At 50.0% G+C, this 27943-nt stretch overlaps 1 protein-coding gene across 4 annotated transcripts in view; it reads right to left on the bottom strand.

Annotated features, from left to right (window-relative positions):
• The window catches only part of BBOF1 (basal body orientation factor 1), a 115513-nt gene that overhangs the window by 58649 nt on the left and 28921 nt on the right, over positions 1-27943 (bottom strand). For 3 of the 4 annotated variants that reach the window (XM_075329479.1, XM_075329478.1, XM_075329474.1), the window contains one exon: positions 15908-15973. The exons of the other annotated variant lie outside the window; for it this stretch is intronic. In XM_075329479.1, the coding sequence (XP_075185594.1) occupies positions 15908-15973 (66 nt within the window). The remainder of the gene's footprint in view (positions 1-15907; positions 15974-27943) is intronic. 4 annotated transcript variants of the gene reach the window in all.

Genomic DNA, 27943 nt, shown 5'->3' on the forward strand with positions numbered 1-27943 from the left:
TGAGCAGCACTCCACAGACACAGCAGCCCCACAATAACTAAGAGCAGCACTCCACAGACACAGCAGCCCCACAATAACTAAGAGCAGCACTCCACAGACACAGCAGGCCCACAATAACTATGAGCAGCACTCCACAGACACAGCAGCCCCACAATAACTAAGAGCAGCACTCCACAGACACAGCAGCCCCACAATAACTAAGAGCAGCACTCCACAGACACAGCAGCCCCACAATAACTAAGAGCAGCACTCCACAGACACAGCAGCCCCACAATAAGAGCAGCACTCCACAGACACAGCAGCCCCACAATAAGAAAGAGCAGCACTCCACATACACAGCAGCCCCACAATAACTAAGAGCAGCACTCCACAGACACAGCAGCCCCACAATAACTAAGAGCAGCAGTCCACAGACACAGCAGCCCCACAATAACTAAGAGCAGCACTCCACAGACACAGCAGCCCCACAATAACTAAGAGCAGCACTCCACAGAAACAGCAGCCCCACAATAAGTAAGAGCAGCACTCCACAGACACAGCAGCCCCACAATAAGTAAGAGCAGCACTCCACAGACACAGCAGCCCCACAATAAGTAAGAGCAGCACTCCACAGACACAGCAGCCCCACAATAACTAAGAGCAGCACTCCACAGACACAGCAGCCCCACAATAACTAAGAGCAGCACTCCACAGACACAGCAGCCCCACAATAACTAAGAGCAGCACTCCACAGACACAGCAGCCCCACAATAACTAAAAGCAGCACTCCACAGACACAGCAGCCCCACAATAACTAAGAGCAGCACTCCACAGACACAGCAGCCCTACAATAACTAAGAGCAGCACTCCACAGACACAGCAGCCCTACAATAAGAGCAGCACTCCATAGACACAGCAGCCCCACAATAAGCAAGAGCAGCACTCCACAGACACAGCAGCCCCACAATAACTAAGAGCAGCACTCCACAGACACAGCAGCCCCACAATAAGTAAGAGCAGTACTCCACAGAAACAGCAGCCCCACAATAACTAAGAGCAGCACTCCACAGACACAGCAGCCCCACAATAACTAAGAGCAGCACTCCACAGACACTGCAGTCCCACAATAAGTAAGAGCAGCACTCCACAGACAGAGCAGCCCCACAATAAATAAGAGCAGCACTCCACAGACACAGCAGCCCCACAATAACTAAGAGCAGCACTCCACAGACACAGCAGCCCCACAAAAACTAAGAGCAGCACTCCACAGACACAGCAGCCCCACAATAACTAAGAGCAGCACTCCACAGACAGAGCAGCCCCACAATAACTAAAAGCAGCACTCCACAGACACAGCAGCCCCACAATAACTAAGAGCAGCACTCCACAGACACAGCAGCCCCACAATAAGAGCAGCACTCCATAGACACAGCAGCCCCACAATAAGCAAGAGCAAAACTCCACAGACACAGCAGCCCCACAATAACTAAGAGCAGCACTCCACAGGCACAGCAGCCCCACAATAAGAGCAGCACTCCACAGACACAGCAGCCCCACAATAAGTAAGAGCAGCACTCCACAGACACAGCAGCCCCACAATAACTAAGAGCAGCACTCCACAGACACAGCAGCCCCACAATAACTAAGATCAGCACTCCACAGACACAGCAGCCCCACAATAACTAAGAGCAGCACTCCACAGACACAGCAGCCCCACAATAACTAAGAGCAGCCCTCCACAGACTCTGCAGTCCCACAGTAAGTAAGAGCAGCACTCCACAGACAGAGCAGCCCCACAATAAATAAGAGCAGCAATCCACAGATACAGAACCCCACAATAACTAAGAGCAGCACTCCACAGACACAGCAGCCCCACAATAACTAAGAGCAGCACTCCACAGACACACAGCCCCACAATAACTAAGAGCAGCACTCCACAGACACAGCAGCCCCACAATAAGTAAGAGCAGCACTCCACAGACACAGCATCCCCACAATAAGAGCAACACTCCACAGACACAGCAGCCCCACAATAAGTAACAGCAGCACTCCACAGACACAGCAGCCCCACAATAACTAAGAGCAGCACTCCACAGACACAGCAGCCCCACAATAAGAGCAGCACTCCATAGACACAGCAGCCCCACAATAAGCAAGAGCAGGACTCCACAGACACAGCAGCCCCACAATAACTAAGAGCAGCACTCCACAGACACAGCAGCCCCACAATAAGCAAGAGCAGCACTCCACAGACACAGCAGCCCCACGATAAGAGCAGCACTCCACAGACACAGCAGCCCCACAATAACTAAGAGCAGCACTCCACAGACAGAGCAGCCCCACAATAAGAGCAGCACTCCACAGACACAGCAGCCCCACAATAAGAGCAGCACTCCATAGACACAGCAGCCCCACATTAAGTAAGAGCAGCACTCCACAGACACAGCAGCCCCACAATAACTAAGACCAGCACTCCACAGACACAGCAGCCCCACAATAACTAAGAGCAGCACTCCACAGGCACAGCAGCCCCACAATAACTAAGAACAGCACTCCACAGACACAGCAGCCCCACAATAACTAAGAGCAGCACTCCACAGACACAGCAGCCCCACAATAACTAAAAGCAGCACTCCACAGACACAGCAGCCCCACAAAAACTAAGAGCAGCACTCCACAGACACAGCAGCCCCACAATAAGAGCAGCACTCCATAGACACAGCAGCCCCACAATAAGCAAGAGCAGGACTCCACAGACACAGCAGCCCCACAATAACTAAGAGCAGCACTCCACAGACACAGCAGCCCCACAATAAGAGCAGCACTCCACAGACACAGCAGCCCCACAATAAGTAAGAGCAGCACTCCACAGACACAGCAGCTCCACAATAACTAAAAGCAGCACTCCACAGACACAGCAGCCCCACAATAACTAAGAGCAGCAATCCACAGACACAGCAGCCCCACAATAACTAAGAGCAGCACTCCACAGACACAGCAGCCCCACAATAAGTAAGAGCAGCACTCCACAGACACAGCAGCCCCACAATAAAAGCAGCACTCCACAGACACTGCAGTCCCACAATAAGTAAGAGCAGCACTCCACAGACAGAGCAGCCCCACAATAAATAAGAGCAGCAATCCACAGACACAGCAGCCCCACAATAAATAAGAGCAGCAATCCACAGACACAGAACCCCACAATAACTAAGAGCAGCACTCCACAGACACAGCAGCCCCACAATAACTAAGAGCAGCACTCCACAGACACAGCAGCCCCACAATAAGAGCAGCACTCCATAGACACAGCAGCCCCACAATAAGCAAGAGCAGGACTCCACAGACACAGCAGCCCCACAATAACTAAGAGCAGCACTCCACAGACACAGCAGCCCCACAATAAGAGCAGCACTCCACAGACACAGCAGCCCCACAATAAGTAAGAGCAGCACTCCACAGACACAGCAGCCCCACAATAACTAAGAGCAGCACTCCACAGACACAGCAGCCCCACAATAACTAATAGCAGCACTCCACAGACACAGCAGCCCCACAATAACTAAAAGCAGCACTCCACAGACACAGCAGGCCCACAATAAGAGCAACAGTCCACAGACACAGCAGCCCCACAATAAGTAACAGCAGCACTCCACAGACACAGCAGCCCAACAATAACTAAGAGCAGCACTCCACAGACACAGCAGCCCCACAATAACTAAGAGCAGCACTCCACAGGCACAGCAGCCTCACAATAACTAAGAGCAGCACTCCACAGACACAGCAGCCCCACAATAACTAAGAGCAGCACTCCACAGACACAGCAGCCCCACAATAAGAGCAGCACTCCACAGACACTGCAGTCCCACAATAAGTAAGAGCAGCACTCCACAGACAGAGCAGCCCCACAATAAATAAGAGCAGCAATCCACAGACACAGCAGCCCCACAATAAATAAGAGCAGCAATCCACAGACACAGAACCCCACAATAACTAAGAGCAGCACTCCACAGACACAGCAGCCCCACAATAACTAAGAGCAGCACTCCACAGACACAGCAGCCCCACAATAAGAGCAGCACTCCATAGACACAGCAGCCCCACAATAAGCAAGAGCAGGACTCCACAGACACTGCAGCCCCACAATAAATAAGAGCAGCACTCCACAGACTCAGCAGCCCCACAATAAGAGCAGCACTCCACAGACACAGCAGCCCCACAATAACTAAGAGCAGCACTCCACAGACACAGCAGCCCCACAATAACTAAGAGCAGCACTCCACAGACACAGCAGCCCGACAATAACTAAGAGCAGCACTCCACAGACACAGCAGCCCCACAATAACTAAAAGCAGCACTCCACAGACACAGTAGGCCCACAATAAGAGCAACACTCCACAGACACAGCAGCCCCACAATAAGTAACAGCAGCACTCCACAGACACAGCAGCCCCACAATAACTAAGAGCAGCACTCCACAGACACAGCAGCCCCACAATAACTAAAAGCAGCACTCCACAGACACAGCAGCCCCACAATAACTAAGAGCAGCACTCCACAGACACAGCAGCCCCACAATAAGAGCAGCACTCCATAGACACAGCAGCCCCACAATAAGCAAGAGCAGCACTCCACAGACACAGCAGCCCCACAATAACTAAAAGCAGCACTCCGCAGACACAGCAGCCCCAAAATAACTAAGAGCAGCACTCCACAGACTCAGCAGCCCCACAATAAGAGCAGCACTCCACAGACACAGCAGCCCCACAATAACTAAGAGCAGCACTCCACAGACACAGCAGCCCCACAATAACTAAGAGCAGCACTCCACAGACACAGCAGCCCCACAATAACTAAGAGCAGCACTCCACAGACACAGCAGCCCCACAATAACTAAAAGCAGCACTCCACACACACAGTAGGCCCACAATAAGAGCAACACTCCACAGACACAGCAGCCCCACAATAAGTAACAGCAGCACTCCACAGACACAGCAGCCCCACAATAACTAAGATCAGCACTCCACAGACACAGCAGCCCCACAATAAGAGCAGCACTCCATAGACACAGCAGCCCCACAATTAGCAAGAGCAGCACTCCACAGATACAACAGCCCCACAATAACTAAGAGCAGCACTCCACAGACACAGCAGCCCCACAATAACTAAGAGCAGCACTCCACAGACACTGCAGTCCCACAATAAGTAAGAGCAGCACTCCACAGACACAGCAGCCCCACAATAACTAAAAGCAGCACTCCGCAGACACAGCAGCCCCACAATAACTAAGAGCAGCACTCCACAGACACAGCAGCCCCACAATAAGAGCAACACTCCACAGACAGAGCAGCCCCACAATAACTAAGAGCAGCACTCCACAGACACAGCAGTCCCACAATAACTAAGAGCAGCACTCCACAGACACAGCAGCCCCACAATAACTAAGAGCAGCACTCCATAGACACAGCAGCCCCACAATAACTAAAAGCAGCACTCCACAGACACAGCAGCCCCACAATAACTAAGAGCAGCACTCCACAGACACAGCAGCCCCACAATAACAGCAGCACTCCATAGACACAGCAGCCCCACAATAAGCAAGAGCAGGACTCCACAGACACAGCAGCCCCACAATAACTAAGAGCAGCACTCCACAGACACAGCAGCCCCACAATAACTAAGAGCAGCACTCCACAGACACAGCAGCCCCACAATAAGTAAGAGCAGAACTCCACAGACACAGCAGTCCCACAATAACTAAGAGCAGCACTCCACAGACACAGCAGCCCCACAATAACTAAGAGCAGCACTCCACAGACACAGCAGCCCCACAATAACTAAGATCAGCACTCCACAGACACAGCAGCCCCACAATAACTAAGAGCAGCACTCCACAGACACAGCAGCCCCACAATAACTAAGAGCAGCACTCCACAGACACTGCAGTCCCACAGTAAGTAAGAGCAGCACTCCACCGACAGAGCAGCCCCACAATAAATAAGAGCAGCAATCCACAGACACAGCAGCCCCACAATAACTAAGAGCAGCACTCCACAGACACAGCAGCCCCACAATAACTAAGAGCAGCACTCCACAGACACAGCAGCCCCACAATAAGTAAGAGCAGCACTCCACAGACACAGCAGGCCCACAATAAGAGCAACACTCCACAGACACAGCAGCCCCACAATAAGTAACAGCAGCACTCCACAGACACAGCAGCCCCACAATAACTAAGAGCAACACTCCACAGACACAGCAGCCCCACCATCAGTAAGAGCAGCACTCCACAGACACAGCAGCCCCACAATAACTAAGAGCAGCACTCCACAGACACAGCAGATCCACAATAAGTAAGAGCAGCACTCCACAGACACAGCAGCCCCACAATAACTAAGAGCAGCACTCCACAGACACTGCAGTCCCACAATAAGTAAGAGCAGCACTCCACAGACAGAGCAGCCCCACAATAAATAAGAGCAGCAATCCACAGACACAGCAGCCCCACAATAAATAAGAGCAGCACTCCACAGACACAGCAGCCCCACAATAACTAAGAGCAGCACTCCACAGACACTGCAGTCCCACAATAAGTAAAAGCAGCACTCCACAGACAGAGCAGCCCCACAATAAATAAGAGCAGCAATCCGCAGACACAGCAGCCCCACAATAAATAAGAGCAGCAATCCACAGACACAGAACCCCACAATAACTAAGAGCAGCACTCCACAGACACAGCAGTCCCACAATAACTAAGAGCAGCACTCCACAGACAGAGCAGCCCCACAATAAGTAAGAGCAGCACTCCACAGACACAGCAGGCCCACAATAAGAGCAACACTCCACAGACACAGCAGCCCCACAATAAGTAAGAGCAGCACTCCACAGACAGAGCAGCCCCACAATAAATAAGAGCAGCAATCCACAGACACAGCAGCCCCACAATAAGTAACAGCAGCACTCCACAGACACAGCAGCCCCACAATAACTAAGAGCAGCACTCCACAGACACATCAGCCCCACAATAACTAAGAGCAGCACTCCACAGACACAGCAGCCCCACAATAACTAAGAGCAGCACTCCACAGACACAGCAGCCCCACAATAACTAAAAGCAGCACTCCACAGACACAGCAGCCCCACAATAAGCAAGAGCAGGACTCCACAGACACAGCAGCCCCACAATAAGAGCAGCACTCCATAGACACAGCAGCCCCACAATAAGCAAGAGCAGGACTCCACAGACACAGCAGCCCCACAATAAGAGCAGCACTCCACAGACACAGCAGCCCCACAATAAGTAAGAGCAGCACTCCACAGACACAGCAGCCCCACAATAACTAAGAGCAGCACTCCACAGACACAGCAGCCCCACAATAACTAAAAGCAGCACTCCACAGACACAGCAGCCCCACAAAAACTAAGAGCAGCACTCCACAGACACAGCAGCCCCACAATAAGAGCAGCACTCCATAGACACAGCAGCCCCACAATAAGCAAGAGCAGGACTCCACAGACACAGCAGCCCCACAATAACTAAGAGCAGCACTCCACAGACACAGCAGCCCCACAATAAGAGCAGCACTCCACAGACACAGCAGCCCCACAATAAGTAAGAGCAGCACTCCACAGACACAGCAGCCCCACAATAACTAAGAGCAGCACTCCACAGACACAGCAGCTCCACAATAACTAAAAGCAGCACTCCACAGACACAGCAGCCCCACAATAACTAAGAGCAGCAATCCACAGACACAGCAGCCCCACAATAACTAAGAGCAGCACTCCACAGACACAGCAGCCCCACAATAAGTAAGAGCAGCACTCCACAGACACAGCAGCCCCACAATAAAAGCAGCACTCCACAGACACTGCAGTCCCACAATAAGTAAGAGCAGCACTCCACAGACAGAGCAGCCCCACAATAAATAAGAGCAGCAATCCACAGACACAGCAGCCCCACAATAAATAAGAGCAGCAATCCACAGACACAGAACCCCACAATAACTAAGAGCAGCACTCCACAGACACAGCAGCCCCACAATAACTAAGAGCAGCACTCCACAGACACAGCAGCCCCACAATAAGAGCAGCACTCCATAGACACAGCAGCCCCACAATAAGCAAGAGCAGGACTCCACAGACACTGCAGCCCCACAATAAATAAGAGCAGCACTCCACAGACTCAGCAGCCCCACAATAAGAGCAGCACTCCACAGACACAGCAGCCCCACAATAACTAAGAGCAGCACTCCACAGACACAGCAGCCCCACAATAACTAAGAGCAGCACTCCACAGACACAGCAGCCCGACAATAACTAAGAGCAGCACTCCACAGACACAGCAGCCCCACAATAACTAAAAGCAGCACTCCACAGACACAGTAGGCCCACAATAAGAGCAACACTCCACAGACACAGCAGCCCCACAATAAGTAACAGCAGCACTCCACAGACACAGCAGCCCCACAATAACTAAGAGCAGCACTCCACAGACACAGCAGCCCCACAATAACTAAAAGCAGCACTCCACAGACACAGCAGCCCCACAATAACTAAGAGCAGCACTCCACAGACACAGCAGCCCCACAATAAGAGCAGCACTCCATAGACACAGCAGCCCCACAATAAGCAAGAGCAGCACTCCACAGACACAGCAGCCCCACAATAACTAAAAGCAGCACTCCGCAGACACAGCAGCCCCAAAATAACTAAGAGCAGCACTCCACAGACTCAGCAGCCCCACAATAAGAGCAGCACTCCACAGACACAGCAGCCCCACAATAACTAAGAGCAGCACTCCACAGACACAGCAGCCCCACAATAACTAAGAGCAGCACTCCACAGACACAGCAGCCCCACAATAACTAAGAGCAGCACTCCACAGACACAGCAGCCCCACAATAACTAAAAGCAGCACTCCACACACACAGTAGGCCCACAATAAGAGCAACACTCCACAGACACAGCAGCCCCACAATAAGTAACAGCAGCACTCCACAGACACAGCAGCCCCACAATAACTAAGATCAGCACTCCACAGACACAGCAGCCCCACAATAAGAGCAGCACTCCATAGACACAGCAGCCCCACAATTAGCAAGAGCAGCACTCCACAGATACAACAGCCCCACAATAACTAAGAGCAGCACTCCACAGACACAGCAGCCCCACAATAACTAAGAGCAGCACTCCACAGACACTGCAGTCCCACAATAAGTAAGAGCAGCACTCCACAGACACAGCAGCCCCACAATAACTAAAAGCAGCACTCCGCAGACACAGCAGCCCCACAATAACTAAGAGCAGCACTCCACAGACACAGCAGCCCCACAATAAGAGCAACACTCCACAGACAGAGCAGCCCCACAATAACTAAGAGCAGCACTCCACAGACACAGCAGTCCCACAATAACTAAGAGCAGCACTCCAGACACAGCAGCCCCACAATAACTAAGAGCAGCACTCCATAGACACAGCAGCCCCACAATAACTAAAAGCAGCACTCCACAGACACAGCAGCCCCACAATAACTAAGAGCAGCACTCCACAGACACAGCAGCCCCACAATAACAGCAGCACTCCATAGACACAGCAGCCCCACAATAAGCAAGAGCAGGACTCCACAGACACAGCAGCCCCACAATAACTAAGAGCAGCACTCCACAGACACAGCAGCCCCACAATAACTAAGAGCAGCACTCCACAGACACAGCAGCCCCACAATAAGTAAGAGCAGAACTCCACAGACACAGCAGTCCCACAATAACTAAGAGCAGCACTCCACAGACACAGCAGCCCCACAATAACTAAGAGCAGCACTCCACAGACACAGCAGCCCCACAATAACTAAGATCAGCACTCCACAGACACAGCAGCCCCACAATAACTAAGAGCAGCACTCCACAGACACAGCAGCCCCACAATAACTAAGAGCAGCACTCCACAGACACTGCAGTCCCACAGTAAGTAAGAGCAGCACTCCACCGACAGAGCAGCCCCACAATAAATAAGAGCAGCAATCCACAGACACAGCAGCCCCACAATAACTAAGAGCAGCACTCCACAGACACAGCAGCCCCACAATAACTAAGAGCAGCACTCCACAGACACAGCAGCCCCACAATAAGTAAGAGCAGCACTCCACAGACACAGCAGGCCCACAATAAGAGCAACACTCCACAGACACAGCAGCCCCACAATAAGTAACAGCAGCACTCCACAGACACAGCAGCCCCACAATAACTAAGAGCAACACTCCACAGACACAGCAGCCCCACCATCAGTAAGAGCAGCACTCCACAGACACAGCAGCCCCACAATAACTAAGAGCAGCACTCCACAGACACAGCAGATCCACAATAAGTAAGAGCAGCACTCCACAGACACAGCAGCCCCACAATAACTAAGAGCAGCACTCCACAGACACTGCAGTCCCACAATAAGTAAGAGCAGCACTCCACAGACAGAGCAGCCCCACAATAAATAAGAGCAGCAATCCACAGACACAGCAGCCCCACAATAAATAAGAGCAGCACTCCACAGACACAGCAGCCCCACAATAACTAAGAGCAGCACTCCACAGACACTGCAGTCCCACAATAAGTAAAAGCAGCACTCCACAGACAGAGCAGCCCCACAATAAATAAGAGCAGCAATCCGCAGACACAGCAGCCCCACAATAAATAAGAGCAGCAATCCACAGACACAGAACCCAACAATAACTAAGAGCAGCACTCCACAGACACAGCAGTCCCACAATAACTAAGAGCAGCACTCCACAGACAGAGCAGCCCCACAATAAGTAAGAGCAGCACTCCACAGACACAGCAGGCCCACAATAAGAGCAACACTCCACAGACACAGCAGCCCCACAATAACTAAGAGCAGCACTCCACAGACACAGCAGCCCCACAATAAGAGCAGCACTCCATAGACACAGCAGCCCCACAATAAGCAAGAGCAGGACTCCACAGACACAGCAGCCCCACAATAAGAGCAGCACTCCACAGACACAGCAGCCCCACAATAAGTAAGAGCAGCACTCCACAGACACAGCAGCCCCACAATAACTAAGAGCAGCACTCCACAGACACAGCAGCCCCACAATAACTAAAAGCAGCACTCCACAGACACAGCAGCCCCACAAAAACTAAGAGCAGCACTCCACAGACACAGCAGCCCCACAATAAGAGCAGCACTCCATAGACACAGCAGCCCCACAATAAGCAAGAGCAGGACTCCACAGACACAGCAGCCCCACAATAACTAAGAGCAGCACTCCACAGACACAGCAGCCCCACAATAAGAGCAGCACTCCACAGACACAGCAGCCCCACAATAAGTAAGAGCAGCACTCCACAGACACAGCAGCCCCACAATAACTAAGAGCAGCACTCCACAGACACAGCAGCTCCACAATAACTAAAAGCAGCACTCCACAGACACAGCAGCCCCACAATAACTAAGAGCAGCAATCCACAGACACAGCAGCCCCACAATAACTAAGAGCAGCACTCCACAGACACAGCAGCCCCACAATAAGTAAGAGCAGCACTCCACAGACACAGCAGCCCCACAATAAAAGCAGCACTCCACAGACACTGCAGTCCCACAATAAGTAAGAGCAGCACTCCACAGACAGAGCAGCCCCACAATAAATAAGAGCAGCAATCCACAGACACAGCAGCCCCACAATAAATAAGAGCAGCAATCCAAAGACACAGAACCCCACAATAACTAAGAGCAGCACTCCACAGACACAGCAGCCCCACAATAACTAAGAGCAGCACTCCACAGACACAGCAGCCCCACAATAAGAGCAGCACTCCATAGACACAGCAGCCCCACAATAAGCAAGAGCAGGACTCCACAGACACAGCAGGCCTACAATAAGAGCAACAGTCCACAGACACAGCAGCCCCACAATAAGTAACAGCAGCACTCCACAGACACAGCAGCCCAACAATAACTAAGAGCAGCACTCCACAGACACAGCAGCCCCACAATAACTAATAGCAGCACTCCACAGACACAGCAGCCCCACAATAACTAAAAGCAGCACTCCACAGACACAGCAGGCCCACAATAAGAGCAACTGTCCACAGACACAGCAGCCCCACAATAAGTAACAGCAGCACTCCACAGACACAGCAGCCCAACAATAACTAAGAGCAGCACTCCACAGACACAGCAGCCCCACAATAACTAAGAGCAGCACACCACAGACACAGCAGCCTCACAATAACTAAGAGCAGCACTCCACAGACACAGCAGCCCCACAATAACTAAGAGCAGCACTCCACAGACACAGCAGCCCCACAATAAGAGCAGCACTCCACAGACACTGCAGTCCCACAATAAGTAAGAGCAGCACTCCAGAGACAGAGCAGCCCCACAATAAATAAGAGCAGCACTCCACAGACACAGCAGCCCCACAATAACTAAGAGCAGCACTCCACAGACACAGCAGCCCCACAATAAGAGCAGCACTCCATAGACACAGCAGCCCCACAATAAGCAAGAGCAGGACTCCACAGACACAGCAGCCCCACAATAAATAAGAGCAGCACTCCACAGACTCAGTAGCCCCACAATAAGAGCAGCACTCCACAGACACAGCAGCCCCACAATAACTAAGAGCAGCACTCCACAGACACAGCAGCCCCACAATAACTAAGAGCAGCACTCCACAGACACAGCAGCCCCACAATAACTAAGAGCAGCACTCCACAGACACAGCAGCCCCACAATAACTAAAAGCAGCACTCCACAGACACAGTAGGCCCACAATAAGAGCAACACTCCAGAGACACAGCAGCCCCACAATAAGTAACAGCAGCACTCCACAGACACAGCAGCCCCACAATAACTAAGAGCAGCACTCCACAGACACAGCAGCCCCACAATAACTAAAAGCAGCACTCCACAGACACAGCAGCCCCACAATAACTAAGAGCAGCACTCCACAGACACAGCAGCCCCACAATAAGAGCAGCACTCCATAGACACAGCAGCCCCACAATAAGCAAGAGCAGCACTCCACAGACACAGCAGCCCCACAATAACTAAAAGCAGCACTCCGCAGACACAGCAGCCCCACAATAACTAAGAGCAGCACTCCACAGACTCAGCAGCCCCACAATAAGAGCAGCACTCCACAGACACAGCAGCCCCACAATAACTAAGAGCAGCACTCCACAGACACAGCAGCCCCACAATAACTAAAAGCAGCACTCCACGGACACAGAAGCCCCACAATAACTAAGAGCAGCACTCCACAGACACAGCAGCCCCACAATAACTAAGCGCAGCACTCCACAGACACAGAAGCACCCCAATAAATAAGAGCAGCACTCCACAGACACAGCAGCCCCACAATAACTAAGAGCAGCACTCCACAGACACAGCAGCCCCACAATAACTAAGAGCAGCACTCCACGGACACAGAAGCCCCACAATAACTAAGAGCAGCACTCCACAGACACAGCAGCCCCACAATAACTAAGCGCAGCACTCCACAGACACAGAAGCACCACAATAAGTAAGAGCAGCACTCCACAGACACAGCAGCCCCACAATAACTAAGAGCAGCACTCCACAGACACAGCAGCCCCACAATAAGCAAGAGCAGCACTCCACAGACACAGCAGCCCGACAATAACTAAGGGTGGCTTTACATGCTACGATATCCGTACCGATATCGCTAGCATGCAACCCGCCCCCATTGTTTGTGCTAAACGGGCATATCGCTGCCCGTCGCGCACAAAATCGCGCACCCGTGTCACACATACTTACCTGCATAGCGACGTCGCTGTGACCGGCGTACCGCTTCCTTTCTAAGGGGGCGGTCCGCTCAGCGTCACAGCGACGTCACTGAGTGGCCGCCCAATGAAAGCGGAGGGGCGGAGATGAGCGGGACGAACATCCCGCCCACCTCCTTCCTTCCGCATTATGGTTGTCGGCAGGTAGGAGATGTTCCTCGTTCCTACGGGGGTCACACACAGCGATGTGCACTGCCACAGGAACGAGGAACAACAACGGGAAAGCGATAGTATCGATAATTGGGAGCGGACCCCCATGTCAACAAGGAGCGATTTTGGACGTTTTTGCAACGATCCAAAATCGCTCCTTGGATTCACACACTACGAGATCGCTACAGCGACCGGATGTGCGTCACAAATTCCGTGACCCCAACGAGATCGCTGTAGCAAAATCGTAGCGTGTAAAGCCCGCTTTAGAGCAGCACTCCACAGACACAGCAGCCCCACAATAAGAGCAGCACTCCACAGACACAGCAGCCCCACAATAAGTAAGAGCAGCACTCCACAGACACTGCAGTCACACAATAAGTAAAAGCAGCACTCCACAGACACAGCAGTCCCACAATAACTAAAAGCAGCACTCCACAGACACAAGCAGCCCCACAATAACTAAGAGCAGCACTCCACAGACACAGCAGCCCCACAATAACTAAGAGCAGCACTCCACAGACACAGTAGCCCCACAATAAGTAAAAGCAGCACTCCACAGACACAGCAGCCCCACAATAAGTAAAAGCAGCACTCCACAGACACAGCAGCCCCACAATAACTAAGAGCAGCACTCCACAGACACAGTAGCCCCACAATAAGTAAAAGCAGCACTCCACAGACACAGCAGCCCCACAATAACTAAGAGCAGCACTCCACAGACACAGCAGCCCCACAATAACTAAGAGCAGCACTCCATAGACACAATAAGAGCAGCACTCCATACACACAGTAGCCCCACAATAAGAGCGGCACTCCACAGACACAATAAGAGCAGCACTCCATACACACAGTAGCCCCACAATAAGTAAGAGCAGCACTCCACAGACACAGCAGCCCCACAATAACTAAGAGCAGCACTCCACAGACACAGCAGCCCCACAATAAGTAAGAGCAGCACTCCACAGACACAGCAGCCCCACAATAACTAAGAGCAGCACTCCATAGACACAATAAGAGCAGCACTCCATACACACAGTAGCCCCACAATAAGAGCGGCACTCCACAGACACAATAAGTGCAGCACTCCATACACACAGTAGCCCCACAATAAGTAAGAGCAGCACTCCACAGACACAGCAGCCCCACAATAACTAAGAGCAGCACTCCATAGACACAATAAGAGCAGCACTCCATACACACAGTAGCCCCACAATAAGAGCGGCACTCCACAGACACAATAAGAGCAGCACTCCATACACACAGTAGCCCCACAATAAGTAAGAGCAGCACTCCACAGACACAGTAAGAGCAGCACTCCATATACACAGCAGCCCCACAATAACTAAGAGTATCAGCCTCTCAGAAATAGCAGCCCCACCAGAACCCACAAGAGCAAAGGCTGCAGACCCACAGACACAACATTCCCACAACAAGAGCAGCACGCCATCTCACCTATACACACACAAACACAAATACACACACACACAGCATCCCCACATAAACTAAGAGAAGCACCCCACAAACTCTGCAGCTTGTACACGCCTTATTAGTTTTTTTAATTGTACACACTCCATTGTTTGGCTTTCTGCACATCCTCTGATTACAGGTTTCTGTAAACGCCCCATTGTCAACTTACTGTACATGATCTAATTGGTTGGTTTTCTGCACATGCAATGTTGATCAGCTTGCTGTAAACACTCCATTGGTAAGTTTACTACATACACTCCCATTGGTTAGATTTCTGCACACACCCACAGCGGGCGGCTTCCTGTACATTCATCATTCATTGGTTTATTGTAGACAATAATGTATAACGTTTGCGCATATTACGCCAAGGTCTTGACGCTATCCTGATTACATCTGCCCCAGTGGGCTCAGGCCACATGAGTGTCACTGCTGGAGGACAACTTTTTGCCGTGATTACTGTGCTCAGATAACCGCCACCTAATGACACTCACCAGCCCTGCTCGCTCCTCTTCTGCTGACTTCTTCTGCATTAGCAGTTGTTTTTGCAGGTTCTCAATCTTTAGAAGGAATAATAGAGATGGTTACTGCAGCAATAGTGGACACTGAAAACCAGCTGAAACAACTGAAACAACTATCGCACTGCAAGCAAGAACTCACAATGTACCAAAAAAATGCGTGCTGATAGAAATCTCAAGGATAAAAAAGGTGACAAAAAAAAAAAATCAGGACACACTCCCATCCCAGCCCCAGAATATGGAGTAACTGGTACTTGTGGGTTTCTACACTGCTTCCTTCCTGCAATGAATAGGGAGACAGTTGCATGTGGAAACACGTAAGCAGAGCAAGACACAGGCCATCATCAAGTTCCCAGAAGGATTCAAGTAATATACTGTTCCCCCTTTCTCAGCCCCCTAACTGCCACATAATGTCTCTCATAGCCCCATAATGTCCTACAATATGTGGCCTCAAATTATGGTGCTACTGCTAACGCCTTCCTGGATCCACAGACTCAGACTGGCTGTAATGGACAGGCTAGAGGGAAGCTGGGAGACACACGCCACCTACAGTCAGCCAGTGGCACTGCAGATCCCCAGGAAACCCAGACCAGTGGATGAGCGGAGCCTGCCCCCACCGGTGCCGCTGGCATCGACTTCTCTCCCATCACCAGCACTATCCATGGCAGGAACACGGCGTCGCCTGGCGATCGGATTAGAAGTCGATAGAGCGAACTCCGGTGGTGACATAACACATATATTGAAGGACATTATAGGGCAATTTGGAGGACTGTGAAAGGGTGCACAGTATATCAAGGTGCACAATATGGAGAGGGTCAGTGTGAGGAAACCATATGGAGAGGGCCAGTGTGGGAGGACATTATGAAGAGGGACAATGTGGGAAGACATTATAGAGAGGGACAATGTGGGAAGACATTATGGAGACTGTCAGTGTGGGAAGACATTATGGAGAGGTTCAGTGTAAGAGGACATTATGGAGAAGGACAATGTGGGAGGACATTATGGAGAAGGACAATGTGGGAGGACATTATAGAGAGGGCCAGTGTGGGAGGGACATTATTGAGAGGTCAGTGTGGGAGGACATTATGGAGAGGGTAAGTGTGGAAGGACATTATGGATAGGGTCAGAGTGGGAGGACATTATGGAGAGGGCCAGTGTGGGAGGACATTATGGAGAGGGTCAGTGTGGGAGGACATTATGGAGAGGGTCAGTGTGGGAGGACATTATGGAGAGGACATTATGGAGAGGGTCAGTGTGAGAGAACATCATGGAGAGGGTCAGTGTGGGAGGACATTATGGAGAGGACATTATGGAGAGGGTCAGTGTGAGAGAACATCATGGATAGGGTCAGTGTGGGAGGACATTATGGAGAGGACATTATGGAGAGGGTCAGTGTGAGAGGACATTATGGAGAGGGACAGTGTGGGGGATATTATTAAAAGGGGCACTATGGGGGATTTGTTAAGTTGTTTATATAGTATGACGTATAAGATTGTGGTTGTAGCGCCCGGTCCCGATGCGGTATCCCCACACACTCCTGCTCCCAGGCTACAGCGGGGGCGCCCTCCCTCTCACCTGCCCGATACCAGATCGGTATCCCCGCACGCTTCCACTCCCAGGCTCCGACGGGGGAACCTTCCCTATCACTTGCCTGGCAGCTCCAGTCACTCGCTTTAAGACTGCCTCAACTTACAGGAGGCTCTTGAGCAACATTGCCTTTACTTAGTGTGTTGCTAGTTCAGGTCCCTTTACATTACTGTGCATATCTCAGCCTGCTGTGACCTTGTTCCAGTTCCGTATAGCTAACCTGTGTCTCGTGCTACAGCCTGCAGCGTGTCATCTCCTCCGTTCTGCCACGTCTGAGCCATTCCATCTCTGTGCTTCCACGTCTGAGCCATTTCATCTCCATGCTGCCACGCCTGTGCCGCCACGTCTAGGTCTCCACCTCCGTGTAGCCAAGTCCAAGTTACCACCTTTGTGCCATCACATACAAGCACACCTGCACCAGACTTCAGAGACTAAGAGCCGACCTCAACTGGTTCCTGGCAGTCATGCATTTAAGCCCCCTGGGGCTGTGCCTGACAATCCCTGTATAGGGGTTCGCTTCTGGTTGCTCCTCCAGGGGAATCCAGTGTACGGCCCAGTGGGTCCCCTCCCGGACGCTCACCGCGCCTCGGCGACCATAACAGTTGCTATACTACTCCACAAATCAATCAATTCAATTATAGAGGGAGGGTCTTTCTGTGTAGCTTCCTGCATTGTTGTAAAAATAACCTGAATTTGTGATTATTCAGACCGGGAAGAAGGTGATCTTACACCGAAATGTATAGTCTGAGGAGACTGCTAATACATGTCAGTGTATTTACTGCCGGTAAAATACTTTTATCTGGGTTGGAATACAGTGATTGTTTTTCTTTGCTTTCATGGAGACCCACCTGGATTTTTGCTCTTTCGATTTACTAAAGGGGGCTTTACATGCAGAGATATCGCTGGTGAAAGCTCCCGCCCCCGTCTTTTGTGCGTCACAGGCAAATCGCTGCCTGTGGCGCACAAAATTGTTAGGAGCCGTCACACAGACTTACCTGCCTAGAGACGTCACTGTTGCCGGCAGACCGCTTCCTTTCTAAGGGGCCGGTTCGTGCGGCGTCACTAAGCGGCCGCTCGATAGAAGCGGAGGGGCGGAGATGAGCGGCCGTAACATCCCGCCCACCTCCTTCCTTCCTTATTGCCGGCGGCCGCAGGTAAGCTGTAGTTCGTCGTTCCCGAGGTGTCACACGTAGCGATGTGTGCTGTCTCGGGAACGACGAACAACCTCCGTCCTGCAACAATCAACGATTTTTTTTAAAATGAACGACGTGTCAACGATAAGGTGAGTATTTTTGATCGTTAACGGCCGTTCGTTGGTGTCACACGCTATGACGTCGCTAACGATGCCGGATGTGCATCACGGAATCAGTGACCCCAGCGATATATCGTTAGATACGTCGTTGCGTGTAACGGGGCCTTCAGTCTGTGTGGTTGGCTGCTGCTTTGTCCGTGCCGGGCATCAAGTGGGAGGAAACTACAGGCAACCTCTGGTGTGGTGAGCTGACCCATTTTATTTCTCTTTTGATATCCTGTAGTAATGTGCCCATTCTTGTCCTCATCCTGTAGTAATGTCCTCATCCTGTAGTAATGTCCCCATCCTTGTTCCCTTCTTGTAGTAATGTGCCCATTATTGTCCTTATCCTGTAGTAATATTTCCATCCATGTAGTAATGTTCCCATTCTTGTCCCTATCCTGTAATGTCCCCATTGTAGTAATGTATCACAGGACGCTCCCTGAAGATAAGAGCGAAACGTACGTAGGAGCGCTTGGGGGATACACAAAGCACAGTTTGTAATCAGTAGGTAGTATTTTTATTTTTTTTTTTTTAACAATAAATTTTTATTGATTTTCAAGTTAATCGCAAATACAGAGTGATGAAGTGTTGAAAACAAGGTAGTAAATCACTTATCAGTTGGAATATTTCACAGAACTTTGATATATCCTTAGGTTAGGAAACAACATGGATAGCTAACTGATCTGTCACGAGTTATAGCTAGAACAATATAACTGATACCCCTATTCAATCGTCAGGGTGAGAAGACAAAAAAAATAAAATGTTTTAACAATCTTGTATGAATTCCCATATGTTCCCTAACCTCATTTCCCCAACTCGGGGAGCACTCTGCTATAAACGGGAGAAAAGAAAACATGTAAGATAAAGAAAGAAAGAAAAAAAAAAATATATATAAGCTATAGAGTAGGAATAAAAAGAAACGAAGGAGAAGAAATATACGGCACTGCACTTTACTTCAGAATCTGATGGTATAGGGGAGAGGACAGGAACGCCTCCCAGTGAAACCATATCTTGTCGATTGTGTCTCTTTCCAGTTGTGAGCTAGCCATCAGGGACTCCATACGGTGTGTCAAGTCTACTTCTGCAAACCACTCCTCCAGATACGGGGGATCCATGGATCTCCAGTGTCTGGGGATCACAGTTTTTGCGGCCTGCAATAGGTGTCTAAGCAGAGATTTTTTATATCTAGAGGTGGACATGGGGAACATATAAAGCAAGATAGCCTCTGGGGACTTTGGTACTGAGATCCCTGTCATTTCCAGCACCGCCCTGAGTACTCCGTTCCAAAAGGCGCTCAGGGCTGGGCAGGACCACCATATGTGTGTCATCGAGCCCGCCTCCGCACCGCAACGCCAGCATGTGTCTGGGACCCCTGGGAACCATTTATTCAATGTGAATGGAACCCTATACCATCTCGAAATTATTTTATAACTTGTTTCTTGCGATTTGGATGCTATGACTGACCTGTGTGATAGGGTAAAACATTTGTTCCATTGGCTTTTCGTGAAAGTTTTATTTAGTTCTGACTCCCAGACCTTGCAGAAAGGGGGGAGGGAGAGCAAATCTTTTTCCATGAGCAATTTGTACACAACCGAAGTCGCATGTGGTGTGATAGTTTTTGTGAGGCATAGCGTTTCGAACGTTGATGGGGGGCGCATCAGTGCTGCTTTCTCAGGGATTGAGGCAAAGAAGTGCTGGAGCTGGGTATATTCATATTCATGGCAAGGAGTGGGGGGGTCTCTCCCAGGATCGCGCTGAGTGGTATTAGTACTCCGTTAGGAGCAATTTGGGAAAAACGTAGGGGGCGGGATTTCGAACAACCTAGGAATGTCGGGGCGGTACATCCCGGTTCAAACTTAGGGTTTCCTGAAATAGGGAGCAAGGGGCCGTTCCTTTTCACCAGCCTATTGTTCAGTGAAGGAATGCTTAGGGTCTTCAGCGTATTAGCTGTTGTGTAGGATATTTCTAGGTTTTTCGGAACCGTGGACGGGCGTAACCAGGGCAAGGTTCCGACCGAGATCGGGCATATATCAGTTGCTAAACGTACCCACAATTTCGTCCAATAACTATGTATTAAGTCCAAAACCCGGGCATGTGCTGCTGCAAAGTGGTAACAGCGGCAATCCGGTAAGCCCGTCCCACCTGCTTCCTTGGGGCGCGTTCGGGTTTCCCAACGTAACCTCGGGTGTTTTGACATCCATACAAAGTTTTTAAATTGTCGTCGGATTCCCTCCCAGAACACCGCTGGAATGTGAGTGGGAATTGTGTGTAAAAGGTATAGCACTCTGGGAAGAATAGTCATTTTTAATATATTAATGCGCCCGAACCAGGAGAAACTCGTTCGTTCCCATGTGGCTAGGTTGTTTTCTAGTCTAGAGAGAGATGGCTGAAAGTTCAATGAATACAATCTGGACAGATCCGAGGGTAGACGAATGCCCAGATAGGTAATGATATTACCAGGTGGCCACTTGAATGGGTAGTGCGTCTTTAAGTTATGCACCGTCTCATCAGGGAGAGTTACATTGAGGGCCTCGGATTTGTCCATATTGATCTTGAAGTTGGACCACCTACCGAACCTCTCCAGCAAATCCAGCAAGTTGGGTAGGGAGGTCATTGGGTTTGTTATATAAATTAGTACGTCGTCAGCAAACGCTGAACATTTATATTCTTTACCTGCTAATTTAATACCTCGAATCTCAGGGTGATTACGAATGGCGGCCAGGAGGTGTTCCATAATTAGTATGTAGAGAAGGGGAGATAGTGGGCAGCCTTGTCGGGTGCCATTGTGAATGGTAAAGGGGTTTGATAATGAGCCATTAATTTTTAAATTAGCGACTGGGTTTTTGTACAGTGAAAGAATTTTAGTAATGAGTGAGGGACCAAAGCCAATATGTGCAAGGGTTTCTGCAAGAGAGGGCCATGAAATTCTGTCAAACGCCTTCTCGGCGTCGAGGGATAGGACCATCATTGGTATTTTGTGGGTATAATGTCTATGGTTTTTAGGGTGTTCTCCCGTGCTTCTCTCCCCGGGACAAAACCCACTTGATCAGGCTGAACCAGCGAGGGAAGCAGTGGACTCAATCTATTTGCTATTAGTTTTGCAAAAATCTTTAGGTCCGTATTCAGGAGGGAAATTGGGCGATAGCTCTTACAGACATGTGGGTCTTTTCCTGGTTTAGGGATCACGGTGACAAATGCGGCCGTGGATTGGGGGGGGGAATGGGCAGGACTCAGAGATGGAATTGAATGCGACCAGCATCAAAGGGGACAAGAGATCTATGAACGTTTTATAAAATTTCCCTGTGAATCCATCCGGTCCTGGGCTTTTGCCATTTGGTAAGTTTTTTATTACTTCTGACAATTCAGAATGATCGAAAGGGTTGTCTAGTTCGGCCATCACGTCTGGTTTAGTAGTGTTGAAAGGTGATGTGATAGAGATAGGGGGGCTTGTCGGTTTGGGGAGACTGTATAAATTCGCGTAATATGCACGGAATGTGTCGGAGATCTCCGCCGTTGTGTGGACCATGGAGTCACTGGGCCCCTTGATGCAGGGAATGAAGTTCCGAGTGCACTGAGAACGGAGGGCTCTAGCAAGCATCCTCCCAGGCTTGTTACCAAATTCATAAAATCGGCTTCGCCCAATTTGGAGGTAACGCTTATAAGATTCGTCTAATAAATGTTTTACTTCTTGTCTCGCTTTGAGGAGGTTTCTTAGAGTTTCTGTCGAGAGCGCGTTTTTATGTGACAACTCCAGTTTAGTGACCGTGTGCATGGCGGAATTTAGGGCTTGAGCTTTGGCCTTCTTCAGACGAGACCCGTGCTTAATTAGGACCCCTCTCAAAATATTTGAGTGCTTCCCATTTAAGAATTGGGGCAGTCGTGTCAGCAACGTGGTCCGAGAGAAAGTGTCCTTTGGACTCCCTCATATCCGCCAAACACGCCTCGTCTGTCAGTAGGCTCTCATTCAAGCGCCAAGGGCGTACTGGTTTAGAGAGGGAAGGGATCGTTAGAGAGCAGTAAACTGGAGCGTGATCGGACCACAGTATATTGCCGATTGTTGTGGAAGATACCCATGGGAGAGCCGATTGTTGAATCATGATATAATCAATCCTGCTATAAGAGTCGTGCGGTGTGGAATAAAAGGTGTAATCTCTATCCGCAGGATGCTGTATTCTCCACACATCACATAACTGTAACCTAAGAAGGGCTTTTTTGACGTGTTTAATGGCTTTGTATGCTAAGTGTGATTTGTTCTTTGAATTGTCTAAAATCGGGTTCAGCGTAAGGTTGAGGTCCGTGCATAAAATCACCGACCCCTGCATCAAGGGAGATGACTCGTCTATCAAGTTTGAGATAAAATTGGCCTGGTCTTGGTTGGGGGCGTACACATTAAGTAGGGTTAATATTTGGCCCTCGATTTTTAGTGACAGAATAATGTATCTCGCCTCTTTGTCTATTGTGCAGTTAAGGATTTGGTGAGGGAGGGATTTGTGGATTGCTATGGCAACCCCCTTGGATTTGTTACTGGGATTGTTGGCAAAATGCCAATTGGTGTAGTGTTTGTGTTTGATGGTGGGTGCATGATTTTCCTTAAAGTGTGTTTCTTGGAGACACACTATCTGTACCTTATGTCGGTGAAAATGTTGCAGGCTTTGTGCCCGCTTTTCCGGCGTGTTCAAACCTTTGGCGTTGAAGGATGCGATTCTTAGTTCCGTCATTCAGATTGAGCGGTGATGCGATATCTGTGAGTAGAAAGCTTCGTGCAATGCCGTAAGGGAGGTAAAAAAACAAGAGGAAGGTTAAAGTGTAGAAAAGAGACAAAGAATCAAAGTTGCAGAGAAGAAAACGAAAAGGTTCAGAGGTATAGCCTCTGTGCAGTAAACTACCTAAAAAGAGGTACTAACGTATATCAGGAGCTTGTGCTACCTTGGTAGGCGGAACAGAGGCTCACACCCTATGTGGGGCGAGGTCTGATTTAGCAAGTGGCAAGGTAGCACAGGAACCCGCACAACACTTTAACTGGCTTGAAAAATTATAACGTGATTTAACTGATTATCCATCGGCTATGGAATAAAGTAAATGGTCTCTGGGCCTGAGGAGAAATCTGTCTGTAGTTATATATCTCACAACTATGACTTTCTAAGAAAGCTCTACAGTAGATAACATTCTTGTTGTTACTAGGATCGTATTAGAGTTCTGGGGAATACAGAAGAGAGACGATATCCCCAACAATTATTGTATTACACCCAAATTCCCGGAACCCGTCCCAGTGTCTCTATCCATCCCCGCCTCCTTCTTTTTTGGAGGGCATCTGGACGTGCCTGGATCATGTGCAATTCTGCTTTAATGCTGGCGACCCAATGCTGGGCCCAGTCACTAGGCCGTAGTGCTACGACCCGCGGTCGGTCCTCTCTTTTCTCCTCCCTTCGGCTTTGCTCCGGGGGGGAGACCTGCCTGAGGACGGTCTCGGAGTCTTGGAGGTCTCCCCGCCAAAACCAAGCCATTCTCGATGAGCGCCTCCCAGTCAGGTAGATTGATGCTCGGTAGTCCCAGGTCGGCCAGGAAACCCCGCAGGTCTCCCGGGGCTCTTACTGTGTAGGTATGGCGATCTCGTCGCACTGATAAAGAGAAGGGGAATCCGCATCTGAATGGGATTTCCCTTTCTTGCAGGAGGTTGAGTAAAGGTTTGAGGGCCGCTCTTTGGGCCAGTGTGAATCTTGATAAGTCTGGCATGATTTGGATAGGCTTTATATATATATAGCCTGGGTCTCAGCGTCCCATACACGGTAAGTTTTTTAACTGCATGAGAGGACACACACAAGCTAGGGACCCCAACGTAGAGAAATACTTTGGCGTAGTGTTGGGGCTCTTCTGCATTGATCAATTCAGTAGCTAAATTTCTCTTTATTCATATATTCATGGCAGTAATGCAGGTTCCATTTTTCACATTTCATTCTTACAAATAGCTATTGAATTTTTCATGTCAGTATTCACACAGCAGTTTCTGCTATTCCATGTATTCCCCTTCCATAGTCACTGGTGTGCATACCTTATCTCCCCATAGTGATGTTTTTTAGGTTTTTTGCACCCAGTTCAGACATAGAATGGAGTTCCAAACGTTATTCCTTAATGTTAGTAGTTTTTCGTTTGTGAACCCTCCCCACACACACCTATTGCCAATCCACATCGTATATATAGCCTGGGTCTCAGCGTCCCATACACGGTAAGTTTTTTAACTGCATGAGAGGACACACACAAGCTAGGGACCCCAACGTAGAGAAATACTTTGGCGTAGTGTTGGGGCTCTTCTGCATTGATCAATTCAGTAGTTAAATTTCTCTTTATTCATATATTCATGGCAGTAATGCAGGTTCCATTTTTCACATTTCATTCTTACAAATAGCTATTGAATTTTTCATGTCAGTATTCACACAGCAGTTTCTGCTATTCCATGTATTCCCCTTCCATAGTCACTGGTGTGCATACCTTATCTCCCCATAGTGATGTTTTTTAGGTTTTTTGCACCCAGTTCAGACATAGAATGGAGTTCCAAACGTTATTCCTTAATGTTAGTAGTTTTTCGTTTGTGAACCCTCCCCACACACACCTATTGCCAATCCACATCGTATATATAGCCTGGGTCTCAGCGTCCCATACACGGTAAGTTTTTTAACTGCATGAGAGGACACACACAAGCTAGGGACCCCAACGTAGAGAAATACTTTGGCGTAGTGTTGGGGCTCTTCTGCATTGATCAATTCAGTAGCTAAATTTCTCTTTATTCATATATTCATGGCAGTAATGCAGGTTCCATTTTTCACATTTCATTCTTACAAATAGCTATTGAATTTTTCATGTCAGTATTCACACAGCAGTTTCTGCTATTCCATGTATTCCCCTTCCATAGTCACTGGTGTGCATACCTTATCTCCCCATAGTGATTTGGATAGGCTGGCCTTGATGGGAGATTGTTTGTTTCTGGCGCGCTGCCTGTAGGATCAGTTCTTTGAGGTGGAAAAAGTGAATCCGGCAGATTACATCCCTTGGTTGGGGGTTGTTCGGATCAGGAGGCCGTAGGGCTCTATGGGCCCTGTCTATTTCAATAAAAGTGCCCGGCGGGCGTCGAAGTAGACCATTAAAAATGGAAATCAGTGTAGATGGAATGTCCGTAGTGGTAATGGATTCTGGGAGGCCTCTGACCCTTAAGTTGTTCCTCCTATTTCTATTTTCGAGATCATCCAATGAGGATTGAAGATTTTGTATTTGGGAGGAGTGGCGTTTAACGGTGTCTGTCAATGTTTGTATAATTTTCGTCGTGGTGTCTCGGGACTGAGAAAGGGAGTCCACTTTTGATGAGTCAGCTCAGAGCGAAACCGGGCAAATTCTTGCTTGCACTCAGAGACAATCTGAGATGTTAGGTTAGTGATATCCTGTTTGGTGGGGATTGATTCTAGTAATGCGCGTATATCCGCCAGGGTAGTCGACCTGTCGCCCTCTGGGGGTGTATATTTAGATAGCTGCATAGTTGCAGGGGATTGTTGGTCACCCCTGATAGGAGAAGAGTATTTGTCTGATAGTCCACCAGTGGTCCGGAGACTTGATATTTTTCTGTGCCCCATTGCTGGGTGCTGGTGCCTTTAACTCGGCCTCTGCTACATCTCCATCCCTGGGGGAGGGTGGGGGCCCGGAAGATCCCGTTGATCACCTGAGGACCCATTGGATTGTGGAGCGCGGGAGTCATCCCACAGGCCCCGTGCCGTGGGCCCTAGTGTGGATCCCAGAGGTGTCCCAGCTGCTGTATTGGGCAAGTGCATGCTGGAGGTGGGCGACCCTGCAGATGGTCGCAGGACACAGGGGGATCAGGACCTCTCTCCATCTCCTCCTCCCACCTGTGGCTCCCTTTCATGGAAGCAGGACGAGGGGGGGATTCCTCGCTTAAGGGGGCATCTTCCTTTCCCAGCGCTCCGGCCTGTGTCTGCGATTCTCCTGGTAGGCACTCTGGGGAAGTGTGTGCAGCGCTGCCGTCCCCCTCAGAGTGGATGGGGGAAGCGCCACCATTCCCCCCCCGCGTCTCACCTCCTCCAGAACCGTCGCGTCCCATCTGTCCTCTTTGCCCTCCTGCCTGTGTGTGCGGTCCAGCCGACGGGGGCCCTCACTCTGCCTGCCGGCTGTGTCGCTCCGAGGGAGTGCAGGCACGTTCCCTGCTGTGCTACCACGTGGGGGGCCGCCGTCCTGCTCCGCTGCACCTCCTCTCTCCTCCGGTCGCATGGTCGGCTGCCGGTGAGTCTCTGCAGCGGTGGGGGACAAAGACATCTGGGGCGCCGGGTGCTGTGCTGCGGTTCGCTGACCGGTCCCAGGGGGTGCAGGCTCCATCTTGTGGGTATTTTGTGGTAGGCCTCCTTGTGCTGCCGGCGGGAAATCGCGGGACTCTCGGCGGGGAGGAATCTGGCGAGTCAGGAGCTGAACGATGTCCCCTTTAGATGCTGGGGGCTGTGAGGACGCTCGGGCTTTTGTTTTTTTAGTTGTTCTGCCCATGATTGCTGGGGATGCCGATGGATTAGTCGGTATGTTGCAGGAGCTCTAAAAAGTGCCTCCTCACTCCTCCATAGTCAGCCACGCCCCCCAGTAGGTAGTATTTTAACTTTATAAATCTATTTAAATCTATTTAAACCTGTTTGCATTAGCTTAAATTGTTGGCCAAAAAGTTATTTGTCTGGCTGATTAGGAGCAAGATTTAAAAGCACTAGGCACTTTTATCAGGTTCACACCAATGCTGGTTATCTAGGTGTTGGATAGGGTAAGGACTTTGAGGAGACACTAGACACTTTATTTGTAAAGCTGGTGTCACACTAAACGACAGCGACAACGACGTCGCTGTTACGTCACCATTTTCGGTGACGTAACAGCGACCTTGTAAGTCGCTGTTATGATCGCTGCTTAGCTGTCAAACACAGCAGAAGCAGCGATCATAAGGTCGCTGTGCTACATGTTCAGAGAGCAGGGAGCCGCGCTTAGCGCTGGCTCCTTGCTCTCCTGCAGCACACATCGGGTTAATTAACCCGATGTGTGCTGCAGCTACATGTCACAGTTCAGAGAGCAGGGAGCCGCGCTTAGCGCTGGCTCCTTGCTCT

Source organism: Anomaloglossus baeobatrachus, chromosome 12 (assembly GCF_048569485.1).
Source record: "Anomaloglossus baeobatrachus isolate aAnoBae1 chromosome 12, aAnoBae1.hap1, whole genome shotgun sequence".
Classification (NCBI taxonomy): domain Eukaryota; kingdom Metazoa; phylum Chordata; class Amphibia; order Anura; family Aromobatidae; genus Anomaloglossus; species Anomaloglossus baeobatrachus.